Here is a 12,545-nt window from a genome sequence, read left to right as displayed (position 1 = left end):
TTTATGACTGGAGGCAAACTGAGCTGAGGAAGAAAACAAGGCCACCATACCTTTGCATCGGAGTTCCTGACTTGTAGTCGATGTCCAAGACAATCGCTTCGGGGTTGCTGGGCAGATAACAACCTGTCCAAGAGAAAGAGAATTCCCCGGTAAATCAACTTGACGCTGCCCTGTTGGTGCGATAATGAACTCAACGAGGAATTCCTCTTATCGCTTTGCACATTGGTCCAGGAATTAGTGTCTGAAACAATGTGGCTATCACATTCAGATCATAGCCTGCAGCCTTTGGAAGGAACCCAAGCTCTTCCGCAGAAGGAAATTTAATTCCCATGGACACACACACACGGCAATTTGTTTGCCAGTGGTATAATTACTTGGAAAAATGGTTAGCTACGCTTTTTCACTAACAGCTAGCAAGCGTTGAGAAATGCTGCTTGGTTGACTGACATGTGGGATAAAGATGGAGTAATGTGGGAGGGGTGTGTGCGTGTATTTCAGCTACGGTTTATTTATTTCGGCTGAAAAAGCTCCCTGGGCAGCTCACACAAGATCAATAAAAACAAAATGGTTCCTGTGCGTCGATGCCAAAAGAAAAGAAATTTTATAATAATTGTTCATCTCCTTACCGGGCTGCACTTTCACCTCGGACAAAGCACTCAAACAAGCCTTTTTCCTTTCGTCGCCTTTAGGGTAAGGCCTATGGAGGGGGGAGAAGAAGAAAAGGAGGAGGAGGAGGAAAAAGAAGAAGAAGATTGTGTTTGAACCTGAATGAGGAAATCTGCCGCACAAGCACTGGGAGGGTCTGATAGCAGAAAAGGTGAGGTTGGAACCGGCCGATCCTGTGAGTGTGTTTTGTCTGCTGTATCCAAGCTCAGAGGTATTAAAAGCCTACAGCTTGGCTCCAGGAGACAGCACAAGGACTTTCGTCTTGAGGCTATTGGCCACTGGCTGGAAGCCACTCTTCCAGCTTTCTCTAGGGAGGATGAGCAGATGCTTATTGAGGTGGTATTACTCTAAGAGAGGAATAGCTGGATACCAACAAGACGGGAAAATCTAAAAGGCCCAGGAATTCAGACAACAATGCGAGTGGTGATGCAGTTTTACCATACACCAAACAGACTTAAACTGGACCAATATTTTTTTTGTCACCTGAAGATAAGTTTGGGTCTACAAAAAGAGTTTTACTTTTGCAAAATATGACATTGCCCAGATTCAGGTAGGTAGCCATGTTGGTCTGACGCAGTCAAATTAAAAAATTGTCCAGTAGCACCTTAGAGACCAAGTAAGTTTGTTCTGGGTATAAGCTTTTGCCTGTATGCACACTTCTTCAGATACCTGAAGACGTTATTGTTATTGTTATCTGAAGAAGTGTGCATGCACACAAAAGCTTATACCCAGAACAAACTTACTTGGTCTCTAAGGTGCTACTGGACAAATTATTATTATTTATTTATGTCATTGCCCAATGAGAGCAGATGCTCAATAAAAGAGTTTGGGGTTTCCACCCAGAGCCAGAAGTAAACAGCAGGTATTTTGTGCCTCAAAAGGGTCAGCTCTCAAGGTTCAGGAGGCTTTCCGTCATGCAATCAAGTTAAAAGGTTATTCTTGGCCAAGTCACCGTTTGGGGAATTAAGATAAAAGAGCTCTTGGTCAAACAGCTAAACCACAAAAACATCATGCAAAGAGAACCAATGGCCCAAGTTTAAACATACTGGGCAGGCAAATCTTAAATGCAAATATAGATACATTTATTTACTATACAGATTACAGACCTGACAATGCAATCTTGTATAACTAGCTCGTATTTCCTTTTTTCACACATTACTACAAATGCAAAGTCTTCAGCAGAATAAAGTTTATAACACAGCATGACAGTGATAATAAAATCAGAGTTAGAAGGGACCCCAAGGGTCATCAAGTCCAACCCCCTGCAATGCAGGAAAAGCAGGAATATCAACACACAGCCCCCCATCCAATTTGAAAAAAACCCGGACCCTGCATAGCTCTGCAAATATGCTAGCAGTTTTATTGCTATTATGATTATTATTATTATTGATGAGACTTGTTAGTCGCTTGTGATACAGAGGTCTTAAAAGCAACTTGCAACGTATTTAGAAACATAAACCTAAATACTAATAATAATAATATTCAGACATTCAAAGAAATACACATTATATAGCCATAAGGAGGTTTTTACCAGCAATATTTTAAGCAGAGAGAAAAATCATTTTAATTAATTTATTTGTATAAGTTAATTATATACCTCCCTCTTACAAGATATCGGGGGGGGGGGGTGTGTTACAGCAACATAAAAAACCCATTAAATTTTTATCCAAAATCAGAGGCGCCAACTCATGGAGGCCAAGCTGTTTGCCCCCCCCCCCAATATCTTTTGGGGAGACCGCTCCCCAAGGTTGAGGGGGTGGAGGAGATTCAGGCCCCAGGCAGAGCAATCATGACCACTAATTGTCAGGACAATCTTCTGAGCGTCTATTACTTACTTGATGATGGCTGAAACGTTGGTGATTTTATTGAAGAAATCAAATTCACGTTGATAAAACTCCTTTGCTGGCCCAGATAATGAGCCCGTTATTTCCTCAACCAGCTGCTCCAGCAGTTCCCCAATGTCAGCTGCGTGAAGAGTCAAGCAAAGGGAGGAACACGAGACACTCAGTGTTACCTTCTCCAAAACCGCTTCGCAATAAATGTGCTTTCCGAGGAGTAAAAACATTGGGAATGAGCACACCAAAATCCTATTTAATTGGGCAGGGTGGGGCCGTGGGTAGAAATGCATGTCCTCAACGTCCGTGCTGAAAACTGCTTGATAGCCACAAATGCCCTCAGCCAGACTGGGTGGACTCATGTGCTCATCAGCAAGGTGGTGGTTTTTTTTTTGAAAAATGACATTTGGGTAATGGGAACTTTGGTGGAGGGCTTAAAATGGTGGCACCACAAGCTTCATAACCCAAGGAACTTGGAAAGCAGAGATAAGGGAGCTGTGGCTCTATGTATATGATTGGACTCCAGCTCCCATCAGCTTGGCTGATGATGATGATGGAATGATGGGGGTTGTAGTCCCATCATCACGTGACAGTCAAAGGGCCCCCACCCCTGATGTCGGGAAACAGCCCAAGGTATAAAGCACTTACGGTCTTTCTGATGCCCCTCTTCGTCCAAGAAGATGTTGGTTTTCATATTCCAAATGAACTGGTGAGCCAGCAGCTGGGATTTGGCGGCTGCCCACAAGATGTACTCCCTCACGTAGCCCATCTGAGAAAAAGCAAGGAGTCCCATTACCCAGAGGATTTCCCCCAAGAACGGGGCCTGTGGTGCATCTTTAGAAGCCCAACCGAGTGCTTCACCTTCCGCAGCTGCAACAAAACGTATTTCTCCCATATCGGTCTTTGCAGCCACAAGCTTCCAACTGTTTGACTTTGCCCCCAAAGGCACACTCCTCCACCGTCTTCCAAGACAGACAGATGCCAACAATAACAGACCACCCACTCACACATGAATCCATCCGCCTGTAAAGATCTTATTCTGGCCTCCCGCAACCCAGATCCTTCCAGATGCTGTTGGTCTATGATTCTATGACTACGCTTAAAAGAAGGATTCCTGGCTTGTTCAGTACTTGTGCAGCCTTACCTTATCATATCGAAGTGCCTGCACGATCTGTGGAATGTAAAATAAAATGGCATCCTGGAAGGTATGAATAGGGAAAGAAGAGAGAAAAGAAGAAAGAGAAAAGCAGTTAGGATTTGCTTATTCTCAAGTTAGGGAAGGGAAAAAAATTTCTCTTGAAAGAGCAAACACATTTAACCTAATCCTGACTTCAGAAACAGATTGCTCCCTTACCGTCACGAATATTACTGACAACTACCCGTTGGCCCCCACCTTGAAGAAAACAAATAGAGATGCGGTACTAATTGTCCCCAACCTGATGCTGTCAAGGGCCACCACGTAACATTTAAAATGAAAATATTGTCACAGTAACGTTAATAGATCAGGGCAGTCCTGCTCCTCCCCTCTAGCACACCAAGACAATAAACCAAAATCCCTAATTTTGCACAAATGAGTTCTAAGGTAAAGGTAAAGGTAAAGGGACCCCGACCATTAGGTCCAGTCGTGGCCGACTGTGGGGTTACGGCACTCATCTCGCTTTATTGGCCGAAGGAGCCGGCATACAGCTTCCGGGTCATGTGGCCAGCATGACTAAGCCACTTCTGGCAAACCAGAGCAGCGCATGGAAATGCCGTTTACCTTCCTGCCGGAGTGGTACCTATTTATCTACTTGCACTTTGACGTGCTTTAAAACTGCTAGGTTGGCAGGAACAGGGACCGAACAATGGGAGCTCACCCCATCGCAGGGATTTGAACTGCCAACCTCCTGATCGGCAAGTCCTAGGCTCTGTGGTTTAACCCACGGCGCCACCCGCGTCCCTTGAGTTCTAAGAGCGTCCTGTAAAAAAAAGGCTGGGTTTCTTACCGGAGGGAAAGAACGAAGGACTTTAACTCCGTACTGAGCTGTCAAAGGATGAGGAGGATACATGCTGGAAAAATAAGAAAGGCCCGTTGGAGGGTCTGTCGGCGTCCAGCAAAGGATGTGGCTCAGCTCAGGAGCGTCTGCATCTATCGTGTGCCACGTGACAAGGTACTGAAAGCAGAAAGGGGGGGAAATAATGAACCAAAAAGCCAAGATGGGAGTGAGTCACTCAAGTGGTCAAACTGGAGGAGGGCTCACTGGAAAGAAGCAAGACTGAAGAATGCTGTACCTTTCTGCTAATCCTTTAAACACCACTTGTTCGCTTGTTTGTTAAATTTATATACTGCCCTTCATCTGAGGAACACTGAGGCGGTTTACAGTATAAAAGCACAAAAATACATAATAAACAAAAATGCATAACAAACAAATCTATTCCCCCCCCCCCCATTGTTTAATCAGTCCAAGGCCTGGGAGAACAGGAATGTTTTCCCCTGGCCCCTAAAGCGAAGGCACCAGGTGAGCCTCCCTGGGGAGAGCATTCTACAAACAAGGAACTACCGCAGAAAAGGCCCATTCTCACCACCCACAGATTTAAGCCCCATAGTTACAAAAACCAGTATGCTGCACCTTTGCGATTTTGAAAAAACGGAAGAAATTCTTGGGACCAAACAAGCTGCGAAAGGACACCCACGCCTGTTGCTCCTGTGTCTGCCCCGTTCACATGGAAAGAGGGGCCGGAATCTGATTATTTATTTTTACATGGTACAGAATTTGCTCCGTGTCAGGCATTTTGGCCACCGCACATTCCCCCAAAGGCCCCCATAGGGTGAGGACCCCTGGCATAGCCTGAAGGGTCATGATGCAGCAAGCTTGATTAAGATAAGCAGATGCTGGCCCTGCAGTCCAAAACATCCAGAGGCATCCAGGTTAAGGAAGGCTAGATGATGCTACAGCATCCAGGAAAATGATGCCTGATCCCTTTGGGCCTAAAGCAGCATCTTCAGAGCAGCAAACGTGTTTCCCGTGGTGTTCGTAAGCAATCCGCATTAGGTTACAGGCACAGCTAGAACAAGCACAGACACTTACCTTTATTGCTTCTGGCACATCGCTAACTGCTCCTGGGTCCAAGCGGACGAGACGAGTCACTTCCATTCCGATGGCTTCCGTGTTTTTAAACCTAGGAGCGACAAGCAGTTTGAACGGATTACTGGGACACAATGAACACGACGCGGTCCCTTCTCCCTACTTGTCATCAGGAGGTGGGAGAAACGTCATTTGGTACTGCAGCTTTGGCCCAAAGGAGTTGGCCTTTAGAGCAAAGGATGGATTGGCCAAGTAGAGGCCTAGTAGTTCTCAATGAGATGGTCAACCTAGGTTAGGTTTGAGGTGCTTGTATTGGTGTGCAAAGGCATATACAGCTTGGGATTGGGATAACTCAAAGATAGTCTCATGGCCAACTGATCGCTGCATTCTGCAGGAGGGCATATTGAAGCCAACATATTATCAAGAGGTCTGTTTCACAAGATGCCAAAATCAGATAGGCCCAAATATTTCACAAGGAAGAAGAGAAGAGTTTGGATTTGATATCCTGCTTTAGCACTACCCAAAGGAGTCTCAAAGCAGCTAACATTCTCCTTTCCCTTCCTCCCCCACAACAAACACTCTGTGGGGTGAGTGGGGCTGAGATACTTCAGGGAAGTGTGACTGGCCCAAGGTCACCCAGCAGCTGCATGTGGAGGAGCGGGGAATCGAACCTGGTTCCCCAGATTACGAGACTACTGCTCTCAACCACTACACCACACTGGCTCACGGCAACTTCAAAAGGTCGAAGTAGCAAGGTCACTGCCCTGAAAAGAACAGTGGAATGAAGTCTCGTCTCCTCCTTAAACAGGGACTCTCACCTGGTGGGAAGCTGGACGGCCAGGTGAGGCGAAATACTCCACGCCAGATTGACGTTATCTTTCCATTGCTTCTCACTCAAGCTGACATACTTTGACCTCCAGTTCGCAACGCTGTTCTCCCCGGTCTGATCCAGCTCCAGCTCCGGGGATGAGAGAGGATTGTACCATGTAATGAGGCGTTCGATCTCAGTAGCCTTCGGAGGGAAAAGTAAATAAATAAAGGAGAGAAAACAAAGTTTTGTCAGATCAAAGATGAAACGTTGCACATATAGTATGCATGCATTGTGTGGACAGACCACAGCTCTGTGGCAGGACAGCTGCTTTGCATGCAGAAGATTCCAGGTCCAATTCATGACATCTCCAATTCAAATAATCATGTTGCAAGGTGATGGGAAAGACCCCTTATAGCAGGCTTCCTCAAACTCGGCCCTCCAGATGTTTTTGGCCTACTACTCCCATGATCCCTAGCTAGCCGGACCAGTGGTCAGGGATGATGGGAATTGTGGTTTCAAAACATCTGGAGGGCCACGTTTGAGGAAGCCTGCCTTATAGAGACCCTGGAAAGCTGCTGTCAGAGGGAGGAGACTAGACTAGACTAAACTAGATCGGGGTAGCCAAGTTGGTGTTCTCCATATGCTGTTGGACTACAACTCCCATCAGCCCCAGCCAGCATTGGAGGAGGGATGATGGGAGTTGTGGCCCAGCAGCATCTGGACATTATCATACAGTGGTACCTCGGGTTACATACGCTTCAGGTTACAGACTCTGCTAACCCAGAAATAGTGCTTCAGATTAAGAACTTTGCTTCAGAATAAGAACAGAAATCGTGCTCAGGTGGCGCGGTGGCAGCAGAAGGCCCCATTAGCTAAAGTGGTGCTTCAGGTTCAGAACGGACCTCTGGAACGAATTAAGTACTTAACCCCGAGGTACCACTGTATTGTCTACCCGTGGGCTAGATGGACAAACAGTCTGGCCTGGAACAGAACAGCTTCCTGCGTTTTCCTTCACTACCTTAACTCAACTCTTGCTTACTGGTGCCTAACAAAAGTGTAATAAGCCAAATCCACTCTATTGAAGAAGTAAAAGCAGCTTACCAGCAGTGACAACAACAACGTTCTCCTTTTCATGTAGTACTTGTGAAGCTGGGTACCTCGATTGGTCTTCTTGGACATTCCTTAAAAAGAACACAGTGAGCTTTCTCAAGTCTCTTTTCATATCTTCTTGCTCTGTAAGGGTTTCTGATGGCGGACCAATTCCATACAAAACCACAGCTTTGCAGTGACCAAAGTGGACACTGGTTTTCAGCGCTGTGCTATTTTAGCGCCTTTCATGAGGCAGCAGACTATTTCAGACTCTTGCCCGAAATCCTAGAGAGCGACTGCTGATCACCATAGACAATGCTGAACAACATGGCTTTGGGCTTCCTATCACTTATAAGCGGCTTCCTATCACATATAAGTGCAGCATCGTGGAACTACTATGCATCTTTGACTATAGAATTGAGAAGTCCTTGAAATACTCATCACATGCTGAAGAAACAACTCTTTACATGGGCCATTGACCCCTTCAGATGTGTATTTTGTAGGACCCCACCTATTCTCTTGACTGTAAATTTGTTTTAATGATTTGAATATGGTACTTTCGAAGTGTTATAACTTGCCCTGGGACTGCATAGTGAAGCACAGAGAAGCAATCTTATTAATGATGATGATGACGCATTCTCTGCATTTAGAGATGCACAGACCAGGAAAGTAAAACGGTTGGATTTGAAACCTTACTTTTGGCTCTTGCCGAGGTCAATGTTGTGCAAGTTCTTGCAACAACAACAACAATCCTTGAAACTGGGTCATATATATAAAAATTAAAAACACAGAACACAGGACTTCTTATATAAAAGGCCTCAGGTTCGACTTTCTGCATTGCCGCTAAAAACAACCTTAAGGTAAAGGTAAAAGGACCCCTGACCATTAGGTCCAGTCGTGACTGACTCTGGGGTTGTGGCGCTCATCTCACTTTATCGGCCGAGGGAGCCAGCGTGCAGCTTCCAGGTCATGTGGCTAGCATGACTAAGCCGCTTCTGGCGAACCAGAGCAGCACACGGAAGCGCCGTTTACCTTCCCGCCGAAGTGGTACCTATTTATCTACTTGCACTTTGACGTGCTTTCGAACTGCTAGGTGGGCAGGAACTGGGACCGAGCAACGGGAGCTCACCCCATCACGGGGATTCGAACCGCCGACCTTCTGATTGGCAAGTCCTAGGCTCTGTGGTTTAACCCACAGCGCCACCTGCGTCCCAACAACGTTAAACAGTGCTAAAAACAACCTTCAGCTTGCAGACTGTTGTTGGCCAAAACTTGTAATACTAGGCCAATGTAGCATAATGGCTACGGGGTCACACCAAGACTGGAGAGATCCTGCTTCAAGGCTCGCTCAGCCATGAAAACTCACAGGGTGAAGTTGAACGAGTCATTCTGTCTAGACCTCACAATCCTCTAAAGGTTTTGCAGAGAATCAAATGAGTATGTGTGCCCCTTTGTTCTCCTTTAGGGGATGGGAGTATAAAACATAAATTAAGAAGGGTTTAGCAGGGCTCAGGATAAGGAAATGTCATGTGAGACAGACCTGATTTTTTGGAAATCGTTGACATGCCGCTGGACAAAGGGTATGTATTTATCCATCCCTGGGTGGCTTGCTGCCGAGACCCAACAGTGATGTCCAAGTTGCTCCGTGTATCTTGATTATCTAAAAAGAAAAGGAAGCGTCCCGTCACCGAACCAGACAACTGAAAAAGGGAAAGGAAAGTTGTTTTTATAGTTTCTTATCTAAGACCCACCAGGAGGAACAAGCTGGCTGGCTGTCAAATATTTCTTGTCGGAGAACATGGCAGTCCAAAACTTGATTAGGATGATGATATCCTCGCGCAGCCTCTTTTCCCCTTGGGTTGGACACTTTGGAGCAGAGCTTAAACACACAAAGCATAATTTACTTATTTTTTAATATAATTCTTTATTAGTTTTTTTTAACGTATCATTTTCAACAGTAATTAAACATACTTTTACATCTTATTCATTTTTTTTGACTTCCATCAGTCCTCTCTGAAAATTTTCCAATCTAATCTCTCAGTATGCATTTCTTATCTTCCCTATTACATTTCAAACTCATAACCAATATCTCTATCTTTTTCTACTTTGTAACACTTCGTATATTTCTCCTTACAAAACTTCTTGTAGTCCTACTAGCGTAATTTGTTGATTACAGTTGCTCTTCAAATAATTCATATACTTCTTCCAATCTTCTGTAAATCTCTGGTCCCGCAGGTTTCGAATCCTTCCTGTCATTTTGTCCAATTCTGCATAGTCCATTAATTTCGTCTGCCATTAATTAGAAGAGTGCAGGTGCTTCGGGTAAGAGACAATGGCCTGGTTGAGATGAAATGCTAAACTATGCTGTAATGTTTACATGAATGAACCTTGGAAAACATGGTCATCTTTCACTTCCATTTTCAATCAACTGCGGTCTATCGTTCTGTCCAAACCTTAAGCTGTGGCTAAACTTAACTATGACCTAGGGCAGGGATGCCTAACCTGCAGCTCTCCAGATATCACTGGACTACAAATCCCATCATCTCTGATCATTGACCATGCTGGCTGGGGTTTATGGGAGTTGTAATACAACAGCATCTGAAGGGCCACAGCTTAACCATACCTGGTTTGGGAAACAAGCCAGGATCATAAATCATAGCTTAAAGTTGACTCTCTCTTTTTTTTAAATACCGCAGTTAAAACTGAAGTAAAAGACTCTGATCATCCAGAGAAAAAGAGGGAGCAGGTGAGCCCAAGACTCATTCACATAGCCAGGCTATTAGGAGCACAGTTCAAAGCTGCCACCCTTTCTTAACTCTTAGCTTTTTTCCACTTTCAGGGCAGCTACCTAAAACATAAAGAGTTGCAATATCTTATTGCTGCGCTGGTATGTTGGGGCAGGGGAGGAAATAAGGGGGGCCTTGGATTGTGCACTTTACCTTTCTCACATGTTAAGTAAGGAGCAAAAACGGAGCAGTACCTGAAATAATCAAAAGCAGTTGAATATATCTTCTCTCTCAAGACATTGCGAATCGTTGCATTTGGGACCACGTCAGCGTGAAGCAGGGACAATCCCAGAGTCAGCAGCCTAAATAATCCCAAAAGTAATGAATACATAAATACATGAAAAGGCATGCAAATACTCTTCCCTACACATGCTAACAGGTTTCCGATTTCACTTAGAAAAATAATAATAATCCTGTGCAGGCTGATGCAGAAGCATATATTACTGATTGGGGCTCAGTAACCTTTTACAACACATGATCTGAATGGCGGAAAGCTACACTGCTGGAAAAGCTTAAAGGCTTGGGGATCCCACAGCAGACCCTGATAGCGACAGGCTTCGAGAAAGCTAGGACTACAATTCGCCAGCGTATCTGGGACGTAGAATTACATGAGTGAAATGATCAAACATCCTGCAATAAGGGACTATGGGAGAGGTTTTTCTCCAGCTAACTATCTGTCAGGTCTTCAGGTACCCAAATACAGACGGTCTTTTACCCTCGCCAGATTCAACGTTCTCCCTTCTGCCTTACTTCAGGGCAGATTTGAGGGTAAACCATACACAGCGCGGGTCTGCCCCTGTGGCTCGTTGGGAGGTTGAGGCTGCTTCACATGTACTGTTACGTTGTCGTCTTTATGAGGATATACGCTTGACTTTTATTGCACCTGTTTTGCGGAAGTCCAGGAAAGAGTCGGAACACCATGGTTTGGAACCACTGCTAGAGGACAAGAATCCCAAGACTACATTAAATGTAACCAAATTCTGTGCGGCTGCAATTAGTCGCAGGAAGCAAGTGGTATCCCATGGTGACCAAACCCCCAAATGTTAATTGCAGGGGGCATGCTAATAATTAATTTTAATTTTTTATATTTAAATGCTTGTTATACTCATATTGTCCTCTGTATTTTTGATATATTTTTTTTATGATCTGTGATGTTGTGTGTGTTGGCGCTGGTCTGTGACCGTATTAATAAATTCATTCATGATCTGAACGGGGGCAAATGCACACAGTGCGTGCCACGTTTTATGGAGATTGCCTGACTGAAGGTGGGAAACCTTTGGCCCTCCAGATGTTGCCACACTACAACTCCCCATCACACCTGGGGCTGGGGGGAGCTGGAGTCCAAACACATCTGGAAGGCCACAGGGATTCCCTACCCCTGTTTTCTTGCACCAAGGCTGCAAGTGCAAGCTCTTTCTTTTTTAAAATGAAAATAAAAATGAAGGCACCCCCCCCTGAAATGTGATCCCACTGTACCCTTCAGCAGCATGGTGTTCTATTGAGAGCAGTCAAAATCCAGGGCTGAAGGAAAGCTGGTCAGTTCCAGATTTCGGTGGTGCAAAGGCAGAACGGCTCAGAAGAGATGAAAGGGGGATTAACTCTCCCTGAGTCACTACTTCCAAAATCTATAATTTAGACAAGTGGAACATGGAAACTGCAGAACTGCTAATCCTACGTTCCAACTCTAACCCACCCTAGATTGTGTCCTGATTACATTGTCCCATAAATGTAATTGACAATCAAACCTATTCTTATCTGAAAACTCACGCCCATTTAAGTTTCATAGCTCTGACCTGGATTCTATTCATGATTCACGCCACAGGTGTGGCAAAGAACAGGGGAAATAGGTTTGGTTTTGCTTTTGGTCAGGTGAATAGAGGTGCAAACAATGAGTTAGGCTGAACCATCATCTTCAAGATGGCTCCGTATCAATGGATTTGGCTAATTTATTAAGAGAGAGGCAGTGAACATCCATCTCCCAACTAGAGATCTGTCCTAGGCTCATTTTCTTTTGCACATAGTTGGGTTCAACAGAGCAAGGCTAAACAACATGATGTCCCCAGATGCTGAGGACACCAAGTCCCACTGGCCCCAGCCAGTGTGGTCAACTGTCAAGGATGATGGGTGGTGGAGTCCACAATACCTGGAGGGCACCATATTGGCTACCCTTGTAACAGAGTCAGAGGCTAGACTGGTCAAGGACTAGGATAGGATACACCCAAGTTACAAAGCCTTTCCCATGTTGCATTTTCCTATTTCTTTCTTTCTTTCTTTACCCCCACCCCAAAAAAAG

At 45.0% G+C, this 12,545-nt stretch overlaps 1 protein-coding gene and 1 long non-coding RNA gene across 2 annotated transcripts in view; one reads left to right on the top strand and one right to left on the bottom strand.

Moving 5' to 3' along the window:
* Positions 1-12,545, top strand: part of LOC308465439 — a 272,654-nt gene that overhangs the window by 159,776 nt on the left and 100,333 nt on the right. The gene's annotated exons all lie outside the window — the stretch shown is intronic.
* The window catches only part of PI4KA (phosphatidylinositol 4-kinase alpha), a 100,875-nt gene that overhangs the window by 11,175 nt on the left and 77,155 nt on the right, over positions 1-12,545 (bottom strand). Inside the window, exons 35-46 of the mRNA XM_080985010.1 lie at positions 10,447-10,554; positions 9,218-9,345; positions 9,007-9,126; positions 7,479-7,558; positions 6,385-6,578; positions 5,570-5,660; positions 4,487-4,654; positions 3,646-3,699; positions 3,150-3,270; positions 2,502-2,631; positions 627-697; positions 51-123 (exon numbers count right to left, since the gene is read on the bottom strand). Of these exons, the coding sequence (XP_080841136.1) occupies positions 51-123; positions 627-697; positions 2,502-2,631; positions 3,150-3,270; positions 3,646-3,699; positions 4,487-4,654; positions 5,570-5,660; positions 6,385-6,578; positions 7,479-7,558; positions 9,007-9,126; positions 9,218-9,345; positions 10,447-10,554 (1,338 nt within the window). The remainder of the gene's footprint in view (positions 1-50; positions 124-626; positions 698-2,501; positions 2,632-3,149; positions 3,271-3,645; positions 3,700-4,486; positions 4,655-5,569; positions 5,661-6,384; positions 6,579-7,478; positions 7,559-9,006; positions 9,127-9,217; positions 9,346-10,446; positions 10,555-12,545) is intronic.

This window comes from Podarcis pityusensis (assembly GCF_964106645.2).
Source record: "Podarcis pityusensis genome assembly, chromosome: 16".
NCBI lineage: Eukaryota > Metazoa > Chordata > Lepidosauria > Squamata > Lacertidae > Podarcis > Podarcis pityusensis.
This window is presented reverse-complemented; position numbering and strand designations above follow the sequence as displayed.